A 19,913-nucleotide genomic window follows, 5' to 3' on the forward strand; every position below is an offset into this window, starting at 1 on the left:
AGACAGAGAGCTACAACACTTTAGGCGAGCAAATAATTGGAGTTTTTTTTCCCCTTTGCTTACATTAATTTTTGTGAACAGACAGTCACTCCAACTAATCACCGAATTGAATCTTTGCCTTGAAGAATACCATAAATACATAATGTATGTGTTAGGGCTGGGCGATATGGCCTAAAATCCATATCGCGATATAATTTGAAGTATGTGTGGTAACGATATACATCACAATATATTATTTTCTTCTGTATAACGTATTTTCCACACTATAAGGCACACTTAAAATCTTTTAATTTTCTCAGTGTGCCTTATGTATGAGTTCTAGTTGTGCTTACTGACCTCGAACTGATTTTGGCGTGCAGAAATCCGTTAAAAAATGTTTTAATGCAACTTTGGTAAGCCGCACTGCTTTATGGATTGTCAGAGCATTACGGCTGCCGCAGTGAGGAGCTTCGCAGAGTAATCTGGGTCCAAAACTCCGTTCCCTTCAGGTCCCAAAGTCAAACGAACACTGAGAGTTAAAAACGGTCTAAATTCTTTCACCTTTAATTAAATCATCAGCGTTGCTGCTTTACCAGGTGTAACAATCAAGTTTAACATCCAGGCATCCACAAAAACAGAATTTATTAAATTTAACGGAGTTAGAAGTTAACAGGAAGTTAGCTCGCTCCACCTAAACATGACATACCATGTTCTGACTGAGGTTTTTGAAACTAATTCAAACGTACAGCTCTGCTACCACTTCCAACATAAATGAAGACAGAAAACTAAACAGCAGTGGCTTTTGAGGGGTTACTGAAGTTGGACTAGCTGGTATATAATGTTGTGCTACGTGATTGCTAGCGACACAGCTATGTTAGCATAACATTAGCACAGTGAAGCTGGAGGATGAACGCCAACTTTTTTTCCCACTCGATAAAAGTTAACGTGAGGGATTCTGGTGGTCAGGGACAAATGCAATCGCATAACAGGATGCTATACACAGGCCAAACTTCAGTCAGGAGAACAACTGAGATCATTCATCCAAAATACAAGGTTAGTTATTAATATACTGCAACAACATGGGAATAGAGCAGCTGCGAGAGAATTCAACATTAATGAATCAATGTTACAGAAGTGGAGGAAGCGCAGTTTTTGGCTTTCCTCATATTCTAAAAGTGCTTCATCTCTTTGCTATGACTGTCGCCCGGCATAATTTGCAGATGATAATGGTTGTAACCGCTGCGACGCTTTCAACCAAAACAGGCGCAGCTTGGTGACATCATCAACATGCGCTATCGCGATAGAGCAGTATAGTCAAAATCTCTATCGTTGGCCAAATTTATATTGTTTCTATCGCCCATCCCTAGTGTGTGGTGCGTATATAATAATGTGTGGCCTTATAATCACTCTGGGGTTAGTTTGATCCTGTGTTTTTATCTTTCACTTACTTTTTAAACTTGTTTTTATATGAAAACCCGCTAAGCAGCATATCAAATGAAACAGACAATCCAATAATCAGGTCCACTTTATGCATTAACTGGTGAGGTTTGAAAAGAAAGGTTCTGTTTCACATAACTATAATAGCTCCTATGACTGCAAGCTTACTTTTCAACAGTTTATGTTGTACAAACTAGTATGTTTTAAGCATACTGAACCTTTGCTATTTGAGGTTTGGCTACTGCTTTATACAGAGTCTGAGCAATTGTCCTGATGTGTGGAGGACACTACGAACAAAAGCATGATCAGGGGGAGATGGACAATATTCATTAACCAGAGCGCACACTGTTGGTTTAGTAAGTGATTGGTGTTGTGTGTGCTATCCACAGCAGTGAGCAGAAACCCTGACTGGTGGTCTGGCAGTCGCAGCAGAAATCCATCTGGCTGGATTAAGGACTGGACCGATCCAACAAAAATGTCACTACACGTGAAACCATGTGTGCTGTGTTTCTGATGGTCAGAGGCAGATGCCAGGATCTGAGTGGCAAGTGGGTGCTAGTAAAATTAAATGGCAGGATTGTGGGGACTGTCTATTAAGACACAAAAACTAAAGTCAGAATTCAAAGCAATAGTTGTGTCCGCAACCTCAAAGGGTGGAGCGACAGAACGGCTGATGGAAAGAAGGCAAAGAAGAGAAAGACACCCTGCTCAGGACTAACCTTCCTGAAAAGTCATGAACACAAATATGTTAACACGTACAGGCCAGACTTTGAGTGTGACTTTGGCTTATGTTAATCTTAAATCTGACACAAAGGACAAAATGTGAATCACTCTGTTGGTGTTGCAATAGGCTGCTAGTAAGAAATGCCCAATAAAACAATTTAAAGCTAAATCTTTATCCAGTTGTCTGTTATATATAGACAACAATCTCTCGAGAAAGGTGCCCTTTTTATTTATGTATGTTGTTTTTTTAATGACGTCAGTGTTGCATGGTCTAACAAACAAACGTGCATTGCATGAAAATGGTCAGGTACAAGGACTGACCTGAAAAATTAAACATTTTTAAAGACCTTCAGACAGTCTGGTGACGTATTGTTCAAGACTACGATTACAAGAAGGTCTAGCTCCTTGGAATCACAATATAACAAAATGGCAGGTGGCTCAAAACCTTACACAGTGTGTGCGCGTGTTTGTTAATAGTTTCATTTATAAACAGGAATCATCGCAATAATAACAGAGTTCTTCTGGCAAAGTACAAAACTATGTGAATAACGAGTGAACGCATGTAAAGCTTTTTAGCCAATTTCAACATTTTACCCAAATGCAAGTTTTTCATGTCACCTGCATCTATAGCACAATCGAGTTTGTGGTCAATTTGCATTTCGGAATTTTGCCCCTAGTCAAGAGACTGATGTGTGTCCCTCGGATATGCGGCCAACTGTGATGACAGTGTTTGTAACAGTGATGCAGCCTGCCATTCTGATGTAAGGTTTGCCTCAGATGGCGGCAGGCACAGATTCTGCACTGTATCAAGCCAAGCCAGCCAAAAAGCTGTCGTTTGGAGTCTAAAAAAAACACTGACTAAAGCTGCTGCTGATTGTTTCATTTGAACTTGGAAAGCACAAGTGGTAATGCAAATGAGAGTGAAGTGATGAATAGTCGTCCCCTGCCATGAAATCCTGCTTTAATCCATTTGTGTACTCATTCATCACATGCAATGGCTCACACCTCACTTTGGTTTCTGCTAACCTGCGATGAATATCACTGCCACATTACGGCATTTTCAAAATTGCATTAATTGGTCTAATAGAGTTACTAAAATTACAGCCCTTTTCCATACTCTCAGTGTGGCAAACTTCAGCTGCGACATGTTCTGCATGTGAATTTCCACTGCACCTTCACAGCAAGGGATCGGTGATATTTTCCACTGTGCTCGAGATAAACGGCAAACAAATGCTTTATCCCGCTGAGAGCCAAGTCATCGACGGCATTACTAACCAGAGTTTAACCCTAGGCAATCATAATATGTATATTTTGTTTTTTTAGTGCTGGCAATCGGGAACAAAGAAAATTATTCTTCTAACTGGGACTTTTTTTTGCCATTCCCCAAGTATAGGGTTAGGGATACCACCAATGGTAAATTAGACCTCTGAGGGATAAAAAACTACCTCCACTACTCATAGTTTACACGTGATGTCACATCACTAGATGAACATCCACCTGCATAGCAAGAAAAAAGTCTTTTTGCTGCCTGACAGTTACAGTCACTGTAAAAAGAAAGTACAGTCACTTCAAGCTCGTTTTTTTGTACCAGGATATAGTAACAATATCTGGTGTTAAATTACAGAAATACAACCTCAGATTAAATACAAATTGTGACATATAACACCATGTCATTAATTAATTCAAAAAGTCAAAATGCAGAAGTACTGCATGAAAAACTATGTACACCCTTACTGCTTCCATAAGAATTAAGAGGAAAACCAGCATCCAGGTGCATTTTAACCGATCATCAGCAAGTGTGAGCACCTATATAAAAAGCAGTTTGCTGCTCGTGAGCATTCAGGTGTGTGTTCATACAACACCATCAATGATCTTAAAGAATAAATTGTTGCTGCCCATCAATCTGAGAGAGGTCATAAAGTCCACCGTTGTACAGTGAGAAGTATTACGTGTGAAACATTCATCACAGTAAATCCTACCAGGTGCAAATTCACCCCAAGGTCAGTCAAGTGCTACATCAAAAACAATAAAAACAGGTATGGCTTGTTGGGAGAAAGCCTCTTCAATCTAAAGAGGACTAGATTTTTTTTATGAACTATTATATCTATCTATCTATCTATTAATAACAGGTTTATTTTTTCAGTTTTAATTAAATAAAAATGCCAGGGAGTTTTTAAATACGATACACCATCGAGCCACTCGACTTAACTGATCACAAAGAGTATAGCACTGCAAACAAACCCTGGCATGCAGTGCGGTGGTCATATCGGGCCAATCATTCTTTCTCCACAGTAACTCAGGTTATCATCGATAGGTCAGTTACACTGGACTTGGTTTATAATTAGATTTAAGTCATATAACCTTTCAAAGTATTGCTGTTCCAGACAACTGACTACTGTGACCCTCACCCTCATGTCCTTCACCTCCCAGACAGCAGCATAATTAACCCACCCAGAACAAAAACAGTCTGTACTTTGGTGCACTTTCATCTTACTAGCTCTGCAACAGCAGGGATGTTTTCCCTGGAAATGTTGGGTGGAGGAATACCAGAGCTGCTTAAAACTATCTTAACAATATCTAAAGTTAAGCTTATAACTCCTCAGGAGCCTGCACACTATCGTCACATAATAACATTTAAATTTAAAAATAAAATCTGTAATTTCCATTCACCTTTCCACATCCTGTCATATGAAGTAAACCCAGCAAGTGCTCCAGCTCAGTCGAGCATTTCGTTTACGCTGCATAGCATGTCACCAGCTGCTCATATCTCCTTATTGTGTGCCTTCCTTCTCCGTTTGTCTTTTCTTTTTGCCATCAAATTACAGCTGTGGATCTGTCTATGGACCTCGTCAAATCATCAGTAGAATAACACTTAGTATTATGTTGTTGTTGTTCTTTTACAATCCCAGAGATAACTTTATAACCATCAATTTAACTTCCAATCATGCTACAGCCACACTGAGGAAAACAGTGGTTGGAGACCATGGCATGAGCAAAACTTAAGCAAGTGTGCAATGTTGTAATTGCTGCAAGATGGTGACTTAACTGCAAAATAACATAGGCACTTGGCAACTTTTCATTTATATATGATTATAACCAGAATACAGCCTATTCCGTTGAGTGACTTATTGCAAAGAGATGAGTCACAGACGAAGGAAAGACGAAGGACTGGTTGTACGAAAAGCAGTAACAGACAAGAAGCACCCAGAGAGTGCAAACCTCAGCCAAAACAGCTCACTTTCTGGGAATCATTTTCTTTTAAGAGAATAGCATTATTTTTTATACATTCATTTACTTTCTTTGTTCTTTTCATATAAACCATAACAAAAATTGTAATGCAATAAAAACAAGCGCAAAGTGCAGGCTTTTATTTTGTAGGAGTAGTTCATAGAGAAGAGAGTGTTATATTGATTACTATATAATCTATTAAAAAAAAAACTAACCAGCCGGTTCCTTCGCTTTTTTCTTGACAACACTTTCTTTAAAGGCATAACACATTTTGGGGTCAACTTGAAAGAAAAGGCAGACCCTAAATGTTAAAGTGAGATCAGAGAATATGACATTTAAGTTTGACGTTATTTGACCTTGAAGCAGTCATATTTGGATCCCCTCCATTCTCCACATGCCCCTATGTTATCAGTACAAACAATGGCAGTCAGGAAGAGGAAGTTTTAAAGCTCTATATCGCACTGTTATCACTTTGACCTTCAGATCAATCTATGGACCTTGAAGGAGGAGGTCAGAGGTCAAATGTGACACAAGATTGAAATATTTATACAATACTTTCTCTATGTTATCAGAATTCATTCTAAGCTTTTCGAGCAACCGTGTTTACAGACACATGAGCTGCCAAAATCAACCTCCTTGGTAAAGATAAAAATGCTAAGTAATTTGAATTGACTTTCTTTAACGCAATTAAAAAAATTAAACAACACAAGATATGCCAAGCATTCAAAATACCTTTATAGTACATTAACTGAGCCTACAGCACATATGGGATACCACTGCTTTCATCTACAAAGCTATTATGTTATCTTCTACTGTCAATAAGAAGCACTTCATTTTGGATTTCACTGTTCAACACCTGTCAATAACTGGGAGCAAATATAGGACCACTCTCACCCAGAAAGCTGGGTTAATTAAGGCTGATTCCCCAACCCAATATATGGGAAAGTAATACACAGGGCATGAAAACTGCTGCAGCTCATATTACTAATTATCCCAAGTTATTATAGAAATATTTTCAGTTATTACATGCAATAACTGCTTCTGCAATGTGTTGTCCAGTCCACTCAAGTCATCTATGAGGAAAATTCTCTGACCTGCCAGGCTGAGACTGCAGAACACATAATTCTATCCTAATACAACTACACCCAATGTTCTGCCAAATGCCAGCTACTATCCTCTAAGGACTGGAGTGAGAGGCAGCCTAAAGTTTTTTCTTTACTGTTCTTGCCTTGTTTTTTAAATTAGTCATTGGGTAAGAGGTGGAAAGAAAGTAGCTGCACAGCCATTATTCTGCATACAAACATTTAATCAAAAAGACACGTGCTCCCAAGCTCACACTCACCGCATATACATGTACACTCACACGTACGCACACCACCACCAGGCATGAAAACCCTCCAGTCAGCTGTATGCCAGTAATGATCCTTCTCTGGCACTGTGAGTGCGTAGCATGAATATGTCGCTAACCAGCTGCACTCACACTGTTCACACATCTGCTTTTTATATTATGTACTCGGTACATTCTGAAACAAATTCTCTCTCAGCCCTTTGCCATTTATTTATTATATACCTTTACCCCAACCCTTGTGTCTATTTGGTAGCCTGTAAACGGTGCAGTGTTGCGGTTAGTTGAAAAATCTAGTGAGACAGTTGGCTGGTGATTCCTCTACTGATGCTAGGCTAACAGGACGATAAAAATATATCATATCTTTATCCTTCAGATAAAAATTTGTGCAAACAAAAAAAACCTAAAACATCTGACAACTGTTGAACTGAACACACAGAGTATGAAGCTGGAGCCACAAGAACCTGACAAAGTTGTCTCACCCTGTGATGTGCTCACTTAAATCAGCACCTGCAGAACACCAGACACAGACATGACAGAGCAGTCGACTTTACGGATGGAAAAGAGGGTGGTGAAAGGGAAAGTAACAACATAAAACCAGCTGGAGGGAATGACAAAGGTTTCTTTTAGTGGCAATCCTGATTGGCACCTAATGTTGTCCCTGGGCATTTCAAGACTCGTAAAACTTTAATGTGCAGTTCAATAACAATTCCCCCCCCCCTCTTCCACTTCTTTATTCTTCCACTGTGGGATTAGAGAGCCAGGGCCAAACCTCAAAGAAATTGCAAAATGAGTGGCACAAGGTTGTCCAGGGAGTTAGAATAGCTGCCAAAAATGACAAGACAACCAGCGCATTTGAACAAATTTGACCAAAATAAAAGAAAACAAAAAACTAAATACACGCTATTTCAGTGTCTAAAGAAAACAATAAAACCTTAGTGTCTAAATAACTGCAAGTCTGCAATATTAAATAAGCTGAGACTTTTCTGAAAGTCTCCCTGCATGCCATTTGGTTTTGCTTTTCCACTGTGCAAAGCACATCGTACCTGGCAAAAGATTTTTTTGGTACTGCTTCAGTCAAAATTCTAAACCATGTAAGCCAGAACCAAAAGGTAACATGTAAACACTGCAGGCTGCTGACAGGCCAAAAAGAAGCGACATATGTGCAACATAGGATGTGCAACATGGGACATGAAATTACTCAAACCTTCCAGTTTTTTCCTTTTAGCAGTCTTTTTTTCCTCAGTTCCTTCAGCCTTTACAAGGATTTAAAACCATCATACCATGCCCCTAAACAGGAATGGGTACTATGTAAATTACTGAGTCGAGTTGAGCCGTGTCATGCAATAGAAACTGGGCAAGAATGGAAAAAATTAACTGCAAGGTGTCCACTAGCATGGACTATGATGCCACTGATTCTCTGCAACAAGCTGGCATGTGTGTCTGGCAAGCTCTAACATCATGGTAATCATCTCAGCTCATGTCCATTTAGTATATTATAAACTCCTTTATTAACGATTTAAGGACTCTCATGGGGAATGAATCTTTGATACACATGGTTAGAGATTCAGGATTCAACACCATGCACAAGACTGCCATGAGATAAGCGTGTGAAAAGCCAAGTCTAGATAAAACACGAGAGTGCCATCCTGTGGTAAAGTAAAACAGCACTAATCAGAAGCTCATTTTGCAGCAGATTAAGCAGGGCTTAACCAGAAAACACTAAAGTGCTGTCTTAGACAGTATGTTCAACAGTGCCTGAATGTCTTTGTAAGGCTTTTCGTGGTATTCCCCTGAAAGAACTCTAAACACTTATGTTACCTATTAATATCACATTTGTTTGTGTATCAGTAAGTTTTATTTTCTCTGGACCCTGTAGAGGATATGTGTGGGAAAATCTTCATCCTGTACATACTTTATTATGGTCAAGATAATGACAGGGCCTTACTTTACAAAATAAAGAAAGTGGTTACTAACTTACCTTAGATATATTCCAAAATACACTCTGACATTTAACTCCATCCAACAGAATACAAAATATAACATTAACAATAATGATATTTTCTGCATTTGAGCAGGTGTATGCTTACTTTGTAAGGAAGAAGGTGGAGTTTTCTCTGCTCTTAGAGAAGGTGATGGGGAGGAATCTCAGGGTGATGTTCATCTTCCTGGCATTAGAGGCCAGTTTCTTAGACTGAAGAACAGAAAAATAAAGATGATATAGTTCCATTGTCAAGTTAAATTAATTGTGTCAATCAGCAATAACTATATCATTAATTTATTGCCATTTTAAGCACAAGTAGCAAAAATTATATGTGGTCTTTTTCAATGTGAATGCTTTTTTAATTAATTGAATACATTTACAATTTAGAATACAAAATGTAAAGTCAAAATAGTCTTTGCAGTCCCATCAGTAGAACAACCCTGTACAGCAGTGACTCCCAAGCAGAGGTACAAGTTCTTCCATGGTACTTCTGCAGCCAGGATACATGAAGGATGGGAGATGGGAATAAATATGCCAAATCTATACCAACAGCTGAAACTGTCCACTAATATGTGTGGGTAATGGTTGGGTAAACACAATAAATATACAATAGGTAAACATTTATGTTAAACTGGTACCAAAACATAATGTATAAATAGGGCTGTGCGATATGACCAAAATCTCATATCCCGATATAAGAATTCTATCGTCCCGATAACGATATAAATCACAAAAATGTAACATTTTCTGTAAATTCTGTAAATCTCGGGCAGCTCATCTTGCGGGAAGTGTTTCCAGCTGCGCATCATGTAGCTGGAGTCGAGTGTTTTAACCGATGCATTAAACTATACATTTTTAGACATAAGTTGTAACAGCCGCCGTTTTCTTTGTGAGTATATATTACACGGCGTGCTGCGGGGAAAAGCCTGTTCTAACGTTTGAGTCTAAGGTTTATTTTTTAGCACCTGGCGACTCTCTTTTACTTCTCATCCGTAAATAATCTGCTCTTTCACGTGATTCAGTTTATTTTGAAAAGTCTCAACAGGATCTCTAGCTTTATTGTGAAAGGTTTATGTGGAACATAAACGAGCGGACACGCGATGCTGTACAGTCGTTGTTGCTAACCACAACGCATAAAAACAGGCGCTTGTCCGTCCGTAGTGTGGTTATATAAAATATAAGAGAAAGAGAGAACTTTAAGAAATTAATATAGCCACTACAGTGACCATCAAAACTATGAAAAAATATTGCCGTAAACACTTTATTTTGCGACACCACGAAACAAACGATAGCGTAAAATGAAACGATAGACGTTTTTATATCGTCATCCGATATATATCGTTATATCGAACAGCCCTGTGTATAAACCATACAAAAGATTCACTACACGCCATGAAATGAATAGCTGTCAAAAAAGTATGAATGAATGGAAAAACACAGTAAAGCAGGCATAAAAATAATATTTTTGCACCAACAAGGTGATTCCCAAATAACACTTAGATGAAAACTTGGCACATCGTACACTGAGGAAAGTGGAAGACAAACGAAGTAGTGGCAGGACTAAAAAAAAGCTATGATAAACTGTCCTGGAGAAATAGGAAAAAAAATCCAACAAGGGCCTGACGGACCTGAAAGACGCATCTGGTCCTTCAGTTGGTCCATCTACTCAGGTCTCATGGGGTGGATGAATCCAAATTTGACATTTTTGGTTCAAATTGTAATTATGTATAGAAGAGGGCAAAAGGAGGAGGGGTACAACAGTGAGAGTACAGCCATCTGTAAACGGCGGATGCCCTGGCATGGTTTGAGTATCTTGTCTAAACTGATGGAATTATGAACGTAGAAAAATATTTTTAACAACTATGCAATGCCATCTGGAGAGCATCCAATTGTCAATGGCTTCGTTTTTTTTCTGCATGACAATGATCCCCAACGCATTTGGCAATGCAGTAAAATCATACCTGGATAGAAAAACACAAATGAGCAGTATCTGTCATGGACTGGCCTTCCCCAAGCCAAGACCTCAACAAATATTGAAGTGGCTCATCTTGAAAAGAGAACAGAGAACATCCAAAATGGCCTGTATTTGCATAGCGCTTTACTAGCCCCTAAGGACCCCAAAGCGCTTTACACATCCAGTCATTCACCCATTCACACCCACATTCACACACTGGTGATGGCAAGCTACATTGTAGCCACAGCCACCCTGGGGCGCACTGAGAGAGCTTTGTCCTTCAAAAAGCCTGGAGAACTAATCATGAAGAAACTATGAGAAAGCCTGTCTAAGAGAATTCAGACTATGTTGAATATTAAAGATTGTCATATGTCTGTGAAGGTTCTCAGTCATACAGGTCATCATAGTTTAAGGAGCTTGGAAAGAAAAGCATCTGGACTTTTTAAAGTTTTCTTGAAGACGTTTCATCCAAGAAGCTTCTTCAGTTCTAAGAGCAATTGGTGGACAGTCCCAGATTTTAAACCCTATGGGAGTGTCCCCAAGAGGGTCATGGACCTCCTATTGATCCTCTACCTAATCACACGACCCAAGGTGTGAAATGAGGTGTGGGTCACAATCAGCCAAGGTATCGGGTGAACCCACCTAGCCCCACCCTGCCTGCTTATTAGAATCTCATCTCATATAGAGATCGAAAATGTGACGTCAAAACTGCAAAGGATGGCAAGTGGTACTAGCGCACGCAGGCTTTCACAAGAAAACAATCACACAGCGATAAAAAGAAACACAAAGAATGGCAAGAAGCTGTTGTATTATTAACTGCAATAGCCCGTCGCATGATAGCCACGGGAAGCTGACGGGTAAAGAGATCGGTTTTTATTGGATTCCGTCGTGGAAGAGAAATTGTTCAAGCCATGTTTCCGAAGTAACAAAGGAGCCGACGGATGGCCTGGATTGCAGCCATTCGAAGACCAAATATAACGTTCCAGCACACTCCAAGCCCACATGTTAGTCTGCTCCAAGCATTTCCACAAATGTAAGTCTTCTGCTGTAGTCATTACGTAATTTATCACAACATAATTGTTGATGTAGGTTACAAATAAGTCTTATATTGATTTGAATTGAATTCGTTGCGCTATGCTGCTTTGTTCACTGTGGCTTTGCGGGCTAATGTTTGTTGTGTTTTGTAGGAAAACCAGCCTACAAAATGCTGGAATGCGATTCAGACTGGGCACCCTCTATCAACATGGGTCATACCAAGTTTAAAGCTGTTACCACAGCGAGATTTGATCGGTTAAGAGGGAGAGCGAGATCAAAACAAAAAGTCCCGCATATATGTGCCCAAGTGTTGTATTGAAGCAATCAAGTGATGAATAACTGTTTTCCAGTATGTTGTTATGATATGGTTGTTTTTTTTTTGCACAGTTGACTTGTTTTTCACCAAAGCAGCTAATAAAGTACAATGGAACACAATTTTGCCTCTTTCTTGTAAGATTCTATAATAGAAGAAAACAATAATGCCAGTTTTAAATAAAGACAATAAATTGAATGAATTACGAAACACTTATTTTATTTCTATTGGATCTGAAAATGTTGTGTAATACTACAACCTGAAAAGACAAATAGATTGCGTTGGCCTGTACAGGAGGTAAAGAAAAAAATTTTTTAACAACAGCTGTGAAATGGAATAGTCCAAATCACCAAAGTAAACTGGACCTGGGCTTGTTGCAGGGATCTGAAGATACTAAACATTTTGTGAGTGTATGCACTCACACTTAGGACCATATAGTTATAAATATGTGCGTGACGAAAGCTGGGCAGCACGGTAACATCTTTAGTCCACTCTGTATGCTCGTATGGGTCTAACCCTTTCACTCCTTTGATTTTTACCTCATACTTTTTTTGTCTTTCGTCAAGTCTGTCTTTGTACGGACCTGCCGTGTTCTCCTTCGTTTTGTACACAACCGTTTTTGGGGCAAATAAAATGCAAGTATGATGCTGGAAATGCTAGCGCTTGATGCAGTGTTTTGAATTTGCTGCCACTCTTACCTACAATGCAATGCGCGAAAGTCACGTGGTCTGTCAATCTCTGTTTTCATAGAGAAATATAAAGCAATGAGGGGTCCCACGAGGCATTATGAAGATCCCAAAGCAAGTAGAACCAAACAGCTAGTAGACTTTAAGAAATATCTCTGCAACATACATCTAACAAAACAGCTGTCAATGAAACAGGAAATGGTGTTGAAGACAGCCTCTTTTCCTAGTAAATAACAGATACGTTGGAACCTAGGCTGACCTTCCAGTTCTGTGAAAAAGTCGTTGGGGCGAGGGTGTATTGTCACGGTACAAATACATCCAATTACCAAACATCTGTTTTACACCAATAACTACAGCTGTGTGAGTTTCATTAGCAATCAAACCAAAGATGGCCTGAACTCCTACTGCCCTCATCTAAATTTGAAAAGACAAGCATTTCCTTTCTGGCTCCTTTATCACTTCAGATTGGCAGTAAGAGACAGTAAAAAAGATTTATTAAAAAGGTGCAGATATACAGGGCCAGTAACAGATTACCGCACTTGCAATGTTCTGGAGAAAAACCCAAATCCCAGAGCTCATCATGCGCCAAGCCTTTATCTTTCCCTGAGAATAAGCCTCATTATTTTGATTGATCTATAACAGCTGAAGCAGTGACTGCTTCCCATAAAAGAACACAAATTACTTCAAGCTATCGAATGCCACTTGAATTGGGCTGCAGTAAAAGAACAGGTAATAGCTGGTATGAAGTATTACACAAAAGAATGTCAGTGGTTTGAAGAAAAAAAATGTTTAAAATTGTGGAACTGCAACCACAAATTACACAAGCAAAGCAATAAAAGCACAAAGAGAAAAACACTTATGGGATATTGGATATGTCTGATGTGGATCTGACACTATTATTATTTTCACTGCCGACTTTAAGATGTATATATCATATCGGTACATTCATCGGCCATTTTGTTAGGTACACCTGTTGAACTGTGCATTGACCCAAATATATAATCAGTAAAGCAAATGGAAGCAACTCAGTGTGACTTTAAATATGGCTAGTTGCTGGTGCCAGATGGGCTTCTCTGAGTATTTAGGAAAATTATGATTTTCTAGGACTTTCCCACACAACCATCTCTAGGGTTTATAGAGAAGAGTCCAAAAAAGAAAAAATATCCAGTGAGCATCAGTTCTCTGGGAGAAAATGCCTAGTAGATGTGAGAAGTCACATGTACGAAGAATGGCCATACTGGTCCAAGCTGATAGGAAGGGAACTGTACCTCAAATAACCATTTCTTACAACCAATGTATGCAGAAGAGCATCTCTGAAAACCCAACATACTGAAATTTGAAGCAGATGGGCTACAGCAGCAGAAGAGCACACATTTCTTCTGACGCATTTGAAAGGTAGGGTCATGGGTAGGCTGGTGGGGGTGGTATTATTCGAATTAGAATTCAACTTTATTGTCTTTGTACATGTCACAAGTACAAGGCAACGAAATGCAGTTTGCATCCATCCAGAAGTGCTCTAGCAATAATATAGATATATCACAGAATATGGGTCTATTATAGGTATGTTACAATGTACCCGGTATGAAGGTATGTTATGAATATGCTATAAGTATGTACAGGCTATAGCTGTAGTGAGTGTGCAAGCTATGTACAGGCTATGAACAGGTTATAAATATGGTTAAAAATATGAAAACTATACAGATTGTAGATATACAATTGCGAGTATTAATAAACAGTTGTAAAAACTATAATTATTGTATTGTACAGTATGATTGTCTATCCAGCATTTACAGTAGTGCAGCTGAGATCATTGAGATGGATATGGATAAATTATGCAGTAGTTATATAAAGTGCCAGTGGTTGTAAGTTCAATGGTTCAGTGTTATTATTGTATGTATGAGGGTACAGTTGGCCATTTGTTTGTTTTGTCCAATGTGTGTGTGTTCTATTATGGGGCGATCGTGGCTCAAGAGTTGGCAGTTCGTTTTGTAATCAGAAGGTTGCCGGTTCGAGCCCCGGCTCCAACAGTCTCCGTCGTTGTGTCCTTGGGCAAGACACTTCACCTTTTGCCTACTGGTGGTGGTCAGAGGGCCCGGTGGCGCCAGTGTCCGGCAGCCTCGCCTCTGTCAGTGCGCCCCAGGGTGGCTGTGGCTACAATGTAGCTTGCCATCACCAGTGTGTGAATGTGTGTGTGAATGGGTGGATGACTGAATGCAGTGTAGAGCGCTTTGGGGTCCATAGGAACTAAGTAAAGCGCTATACAAATACAGGCCATTTACCATTTATAGGTGGTTGTGGGTGTGTGTATGTTCAGTCCATGCGTTTAATGTGGGTGAGATATCAGGAGGCATGGTGATGGTAAAGGAATATCAAATGAGGATCTTCACATGTGTGTATTGCTGCTGACCATATGAATTCCTTTTTGAGCCAAGTGTTCCCTGATGGCTTCTGATGGCTGCTTCCAGTAGCATAATGAGCCATGTCACAAAGCTCAAATTATCTCACGCCAATGTCATGATGATGAGTTCACTGTACTGAAATGACCTCCACAGGCACCAGATCTCAAATCAGTAGAACACCTTTGGGATGTGGTGGAACAGGAGATTCTCATCACAGATGTGCAGCAGCTGCTTAATGCTACAAATTATGAATCAGAATTGGAGGAATGCTTCCATCACCTTTGTTCAATCTGGTACTAGCAAAGTGTATTTAATAAAGTGTCGACTAAGTGTATGTGCACCACACTTTTAAAGGGTTTTGGCTTTTCTACAATGTTTCACCAGGGGTCATAAACAGTTCTCCAACAAACTGTGCTTATCTGTTATTCTCCTCAGCAAGTAGCTCCACGTGTTTGATTTGGCAGATTTTTGGCAACTGTCGCGCTTCCTTATGAAGGGATTTGGGTCTTCTCCCAGATTTTAACCAGGGTTTTTTTTTTTGCTTGTTAGGTAAATATGTAAACCAGTACACTATTGAACCAGTCTATTAGGACAAGATGAATAAAGGTATATGGTTCTAGTAAGCACCATTATTTTAAATAGCACACGTCCTCACCAAAGCAATCCACCCTATTTTAATTTATTATACTAACATTTAAAACTCATATTTAAATCTTTTTTATGTTTGTAACATCATAAAACAAATAAAGGTATACATCTCCCCCAAATATTTTATTACTGGGCTTAACCTCTGAGGGGCAGAACGAGTTGAATTCAGTGGAAATCTAAGCTAGAATGGGCCACAATTATTAGTGTTTGTTACTAAAAACAATACAAGAATTTATCTGTACTCCATCCTGAACTCATGCTCGCATATGCCCAAAAATTTAAAACAAAACAACATTCAACATACTAAATCTATCAACACAGGGCTTACTTTGACAGTGACACGAGGAGCCTGGACGAGGTTGTCTCTGGTGGCACCATCAGCAAATCGGCCAGTATCCTCCAGAAACCTGTAATCTACAGTTGAGACAAAGGGCCAATGGTAATTATGAAAACGAGAAAATAGCACATTTCTATGATAACACACATTAATAGAATGACTTATACCAGCAAACAGGCTGCTTACCACTGAGAAGTGCCATTTCATCAAATTGTGACAGTGTCACAAATGCTGTTTTATTTCTAACGCCACTGCATCCTGAAACTTCCTTGTGCTTCTTCACACACGGCAAGCTACAAAAGATAAACGGACAGTCATGGGAGGCAGTCATTTCCTTATTCAATTCAATTCAATAAAACTTTATTGATCACAAAGGTTGACCCCGAAGGAAATTGGGTCTTTTAAACAGAGTTTAGGTTGGAATGATTAAGCCAGTTCACAAAAAAGGGCACTGTGTGAAATGTAAATAAAAACAGAATGTAGCATTGTGCTAGTCAATGTAAACCATAAATCCTTGCCTGAAAGGGAACCAAAGAAAAATATTAAAAACAAACAAACTGTACTGTTTTTTGTGTTTTAAAATAACCCAAAGGAACATTGGGTAATACTGCCTGACGTGGGATGTTTGACATTTTTAAATAATACAAGATTAAAGATGATTTTGGTAGTCAACTAACCTGTCAATTTCTCTTTGATCAGTCAGCGATTATTTCAGTATCTCACCTGCTCAACTCTGTGAATCACCCTGTTGTCTCATCCAACAGCAAATTAAAATAGTGACCCAGGGAACACACGAATTCAACTCAAAAGGACCGTCAGAATAAAAGTAAAATAAATACAAATATTAAGTCCAAAATAAGAAGTTTCCAAAGTTTACAGATGAATCAGTTCATGGATTCACAATTGCAGTGGACATGCTCTGGAGTGAGGCTTGCTCTTATCTTTGAGATGATGTTCCCAGCTGCAGCTGATAACCAGGCTACCATGCTCTCTGTCATGACTTCAGCCATTTGAGAGGTGGATGAGCCTCTTTACAGGAAAAACATATTTATACACCTGTGCTATTAATACTCTATCAGAATATATCAGATTAGAAAAAAAAGTGTTGTTTTTGAAAGATCTTAACCCTTTAAAGCTTGAACCATGAAATAATTGCCAGGAAAATCCTAATTTTTCAAAAAAGGAGTATTTATTTAACCTTCTGACATTAAAAAATACAATTAACAAAAATCTTAATTTGTATAAATTAGTTTCAATTTGTATCATATTTGCTACACATGTTTGGCATTTGTTTAAAAATATATTGTGCAGTTTATTTGGAGTTTTTGGGGAATTAAACTGATGATGCAGAAGTCTTAAAAGATCATGTATAAAAGGAGATCTACGAGGCGTTAGGGGGTTAAACATAAAAACTTACACTCCTTCACACCAAACACAAAAACCTTGGGATTTCACCTGAGCACGACTAGGCCAGTTTTCGCACTCTTGCTGAAAGACAGATATCTGGCCCAAGTCATACCAGAGACCATATTCCTAGAAACTATGTAAAAGGAATGCTGAATGATGCCCAAAACAACAGGCAACAATATGAGAGTGGAAAGCACATTTGTTAGCCCCATCAGATAAATCTTAAAGAAATGTTTAGCAATATAATTTTTGTACTATTCAGTATTAGAAGGTGAAGTTGTAAATGCTTTAGCATCAACAGAATTCCAAGAATGGGCAACGGACCATTGAGATTTTGTGAGGCATGCTGTTCTGAGGCATGCTGATGCTGGACATGAATCAAAGGAACGTTCAGAAAGTAAAAACAAAAACACGGCCATCTGTCAGTCATCGATAATATTTATCTGCACGCAAGGGTAGAAGATGTGGAAGATTGTAATTCTTAGGTTACCGGGTATTTTTTCCTCTGTTTTTTAAATAGCAATAGAAAACAAATGGAAGACAGAATTATGCTATCCCAGTGGAGCTTTAACACTACAAACACAAAATTGTCTGTGATGACATTGTAAATGTTGTGTCTCTTTTTTCTGCATGAAATCTTGGACCTAATAAATTAAGGGCATACCATAGATAAAAAAAAAAAAAAAAGATTGTGTGATGTGATTAAATGAACAGTTAACTTCAAAAATGTTGGAACCATTTTCCATCAGTGCAATGGCCAATCTAGAATGTAGTCATTTCAGCTTTTTGCCAATGACAAAAAGCTGAAACTACCACAGCACTATTAATTGCTTGGCTGAAAAATGGGAACCTCTGGTGTTATTGGCTATGGGTCAGACTCTGGCAACTAGTTTACAAAGGACTGCCAGACACAACCCGCTAACTCGGTCATGAGTTTCTTTGGACAACTTGTCAAAATGTCTGCTTCTCAACTGCACTACCTTGGGGGAAAAGAGGTAATGACAAAGGTTTCAGAATTGGGGGTCCATTCACAGGTGCAATTTGAATTGAAATGATCACAGCCCAAATACAGTTTAGAGTGTCCACCACATACCTCGTTAACCATTGAGGAATAAGTGCCATTTCTATATACAGTCAACAGAGTATGAGAGCTGGAGTTAAAATGTGACTGGACCTCACTTATGAATGCTGTCCAGTACACCCGTGCATACAGAAGTACTGTTTATTCTATGACAGTATTTAAAACTTAATTGACATAGATGACTTAAGATGCCAAAATCTGTCCTTTTCCATGGATTCATGCTCTATTATTACATTATTATTATTATTATTCCATAGTGCCACACTGTGCTCTCTGATAGGTGAAAGCAAACAACGCAACACCAGTGGGACACTTTACAAAGTGAAAATGTGTTGCCGTTTTAAATTACTTCACAATAAGGTCACTTTCTATTCCACTTAAAATACTTGTGTATTAACACATTTTTAAAAGAGTATCAATAAATCAATAATAGCCAAATCCTGGAAGAAGGTCATAAAAGAACAAGAGAATAAACTTCTACATTTTGAATTTATAAAGGTCTAAAGAGGTGAAGTCACCCAGTGGTTTACAAAAGCACAATTAGTCCTAACCACATTATGGATAAGCAGCTTTGTTAAATATACTGTCGTTTTTGTGTGTATTTGCTGCTAAGGCTTTAGCACTTAATCAGAGGGTATTCATCTCACCTGCAGGAATGAGTAAGGCAGGCTGGACACCTGTACTTGGCCTCTTCTGATCCGCAAACACCACAACTGCAGGACAGACAACACGTCAAACTGTGAGTGTGTTTAACAAATGAGTGAGGTTAACAAGTAACGGTGCTCAACACGCACACATAACCTGCAGTTAAGCCAGAAAATGTTTTATGTGTGACAAACTTTAGGAGCTATACTTAATATATATTAAAAGGTTAAAGTAAGTGTTAATAAACGAAGAAGAAACAGAGTGAAGAGTTTGGCGATGGTGGTCTCACTTGAAGCTAACTAATAGCCTGCTAACTTCATAACTGCCTAGCATAAACATATTACGATAAGTAGCATCTGGTATGTGACAGCAGATGTATCTGCTACTCGGTTAACAAATATTAGGATTGTGCCGACTCTGAGAAGTGAAGCTGAGCAAACAATCTTTACAGCAAACGCAAAATATTGTCCTAGTTTTGTGGCTGAGCTGCAGTCGGTTTAAATCGCTCACCTGGAAAGAGACATCTTTCTTTTCTTCCCTCTCTCCTCTTCTTCGGTGCTGCTATTTTCGACTTTGTTCTCCGCGGATGACATTATGTGTGCTGTTGGAAGAATTACTGAGCTCATAACGGGAGATTTGTAGTTGCACGCGGACGAAACGACACGCCGGGATCAAAACAAATGCTTTTCCGCCCCGGTGCCAGCACGTGGAT

At 38.9% G+C, this 19,913-nt stretch overlaps 1 protein-coding gene and 1 long non-coding RNA gene across 2 annotated transcripts in view; both read right to left on the minus strand.

The window, feature by feature from the left end:
- The window catches only part of znhit6 (zinc finger HIT-type containing 6), a 37,596-nt gene extending 17,683 nt beyond the window's left edge, over window positions 1–19,913 (minus strand). The window contains exons 1-5 of the mRNA XM_085137154.1: window positions 19,712–19,913; window positions 19,204–19,269; window positions 16,255–16,361; window positions 16,060–16,145; window positions 8,803–8,906 (exon numbers count right to left, since the gene is read on the minus strand). Coding sequence (XP_084993280.1) covers window positions 8,803–8,906; window positions 16,060–16,145; window positions 16,255–16,361; window positions 19,204–19,269; window positions 19,712–19,827 — 479 coding nt within the window. The 5' untranslated portion in view covers window positions 19,828–19,913. The remainder of the gene's footprint in view (window positions 1–8,802; window positions 8,907–16,059; window positions 16,146–16,254; window positions 16,362–19,203; window positions 19,270–19,711) is intronic.
- On the minus strand, window positions 5,702–8,795 carry LOC146498858 (uncharacterized). The gene is made up of 2 exons (XR_014870075.1): window positions 8,126–8,795; window positions 5,702–7,758 (listed from the first exon to the last, which is right to left on the minus strand). It is a non-coding gene; the product is annotated as an uncharacterized LOC146498858 (long non-coding RNA).

Source organism: Neolamprologus multifasciatus, chromosome 17, assembly GCF_963576455.1.
Source record: "Neolamprologus multifasciatus chromosome 17, fNeoMul1.2, whole genome shotgun sequence".
NCBI lineage: Eukaryota > Metazoa > Chordata > Actinopteri > Cichliformes > Cichlidae > Neolamprologus > Neolamprologus multifasciatus.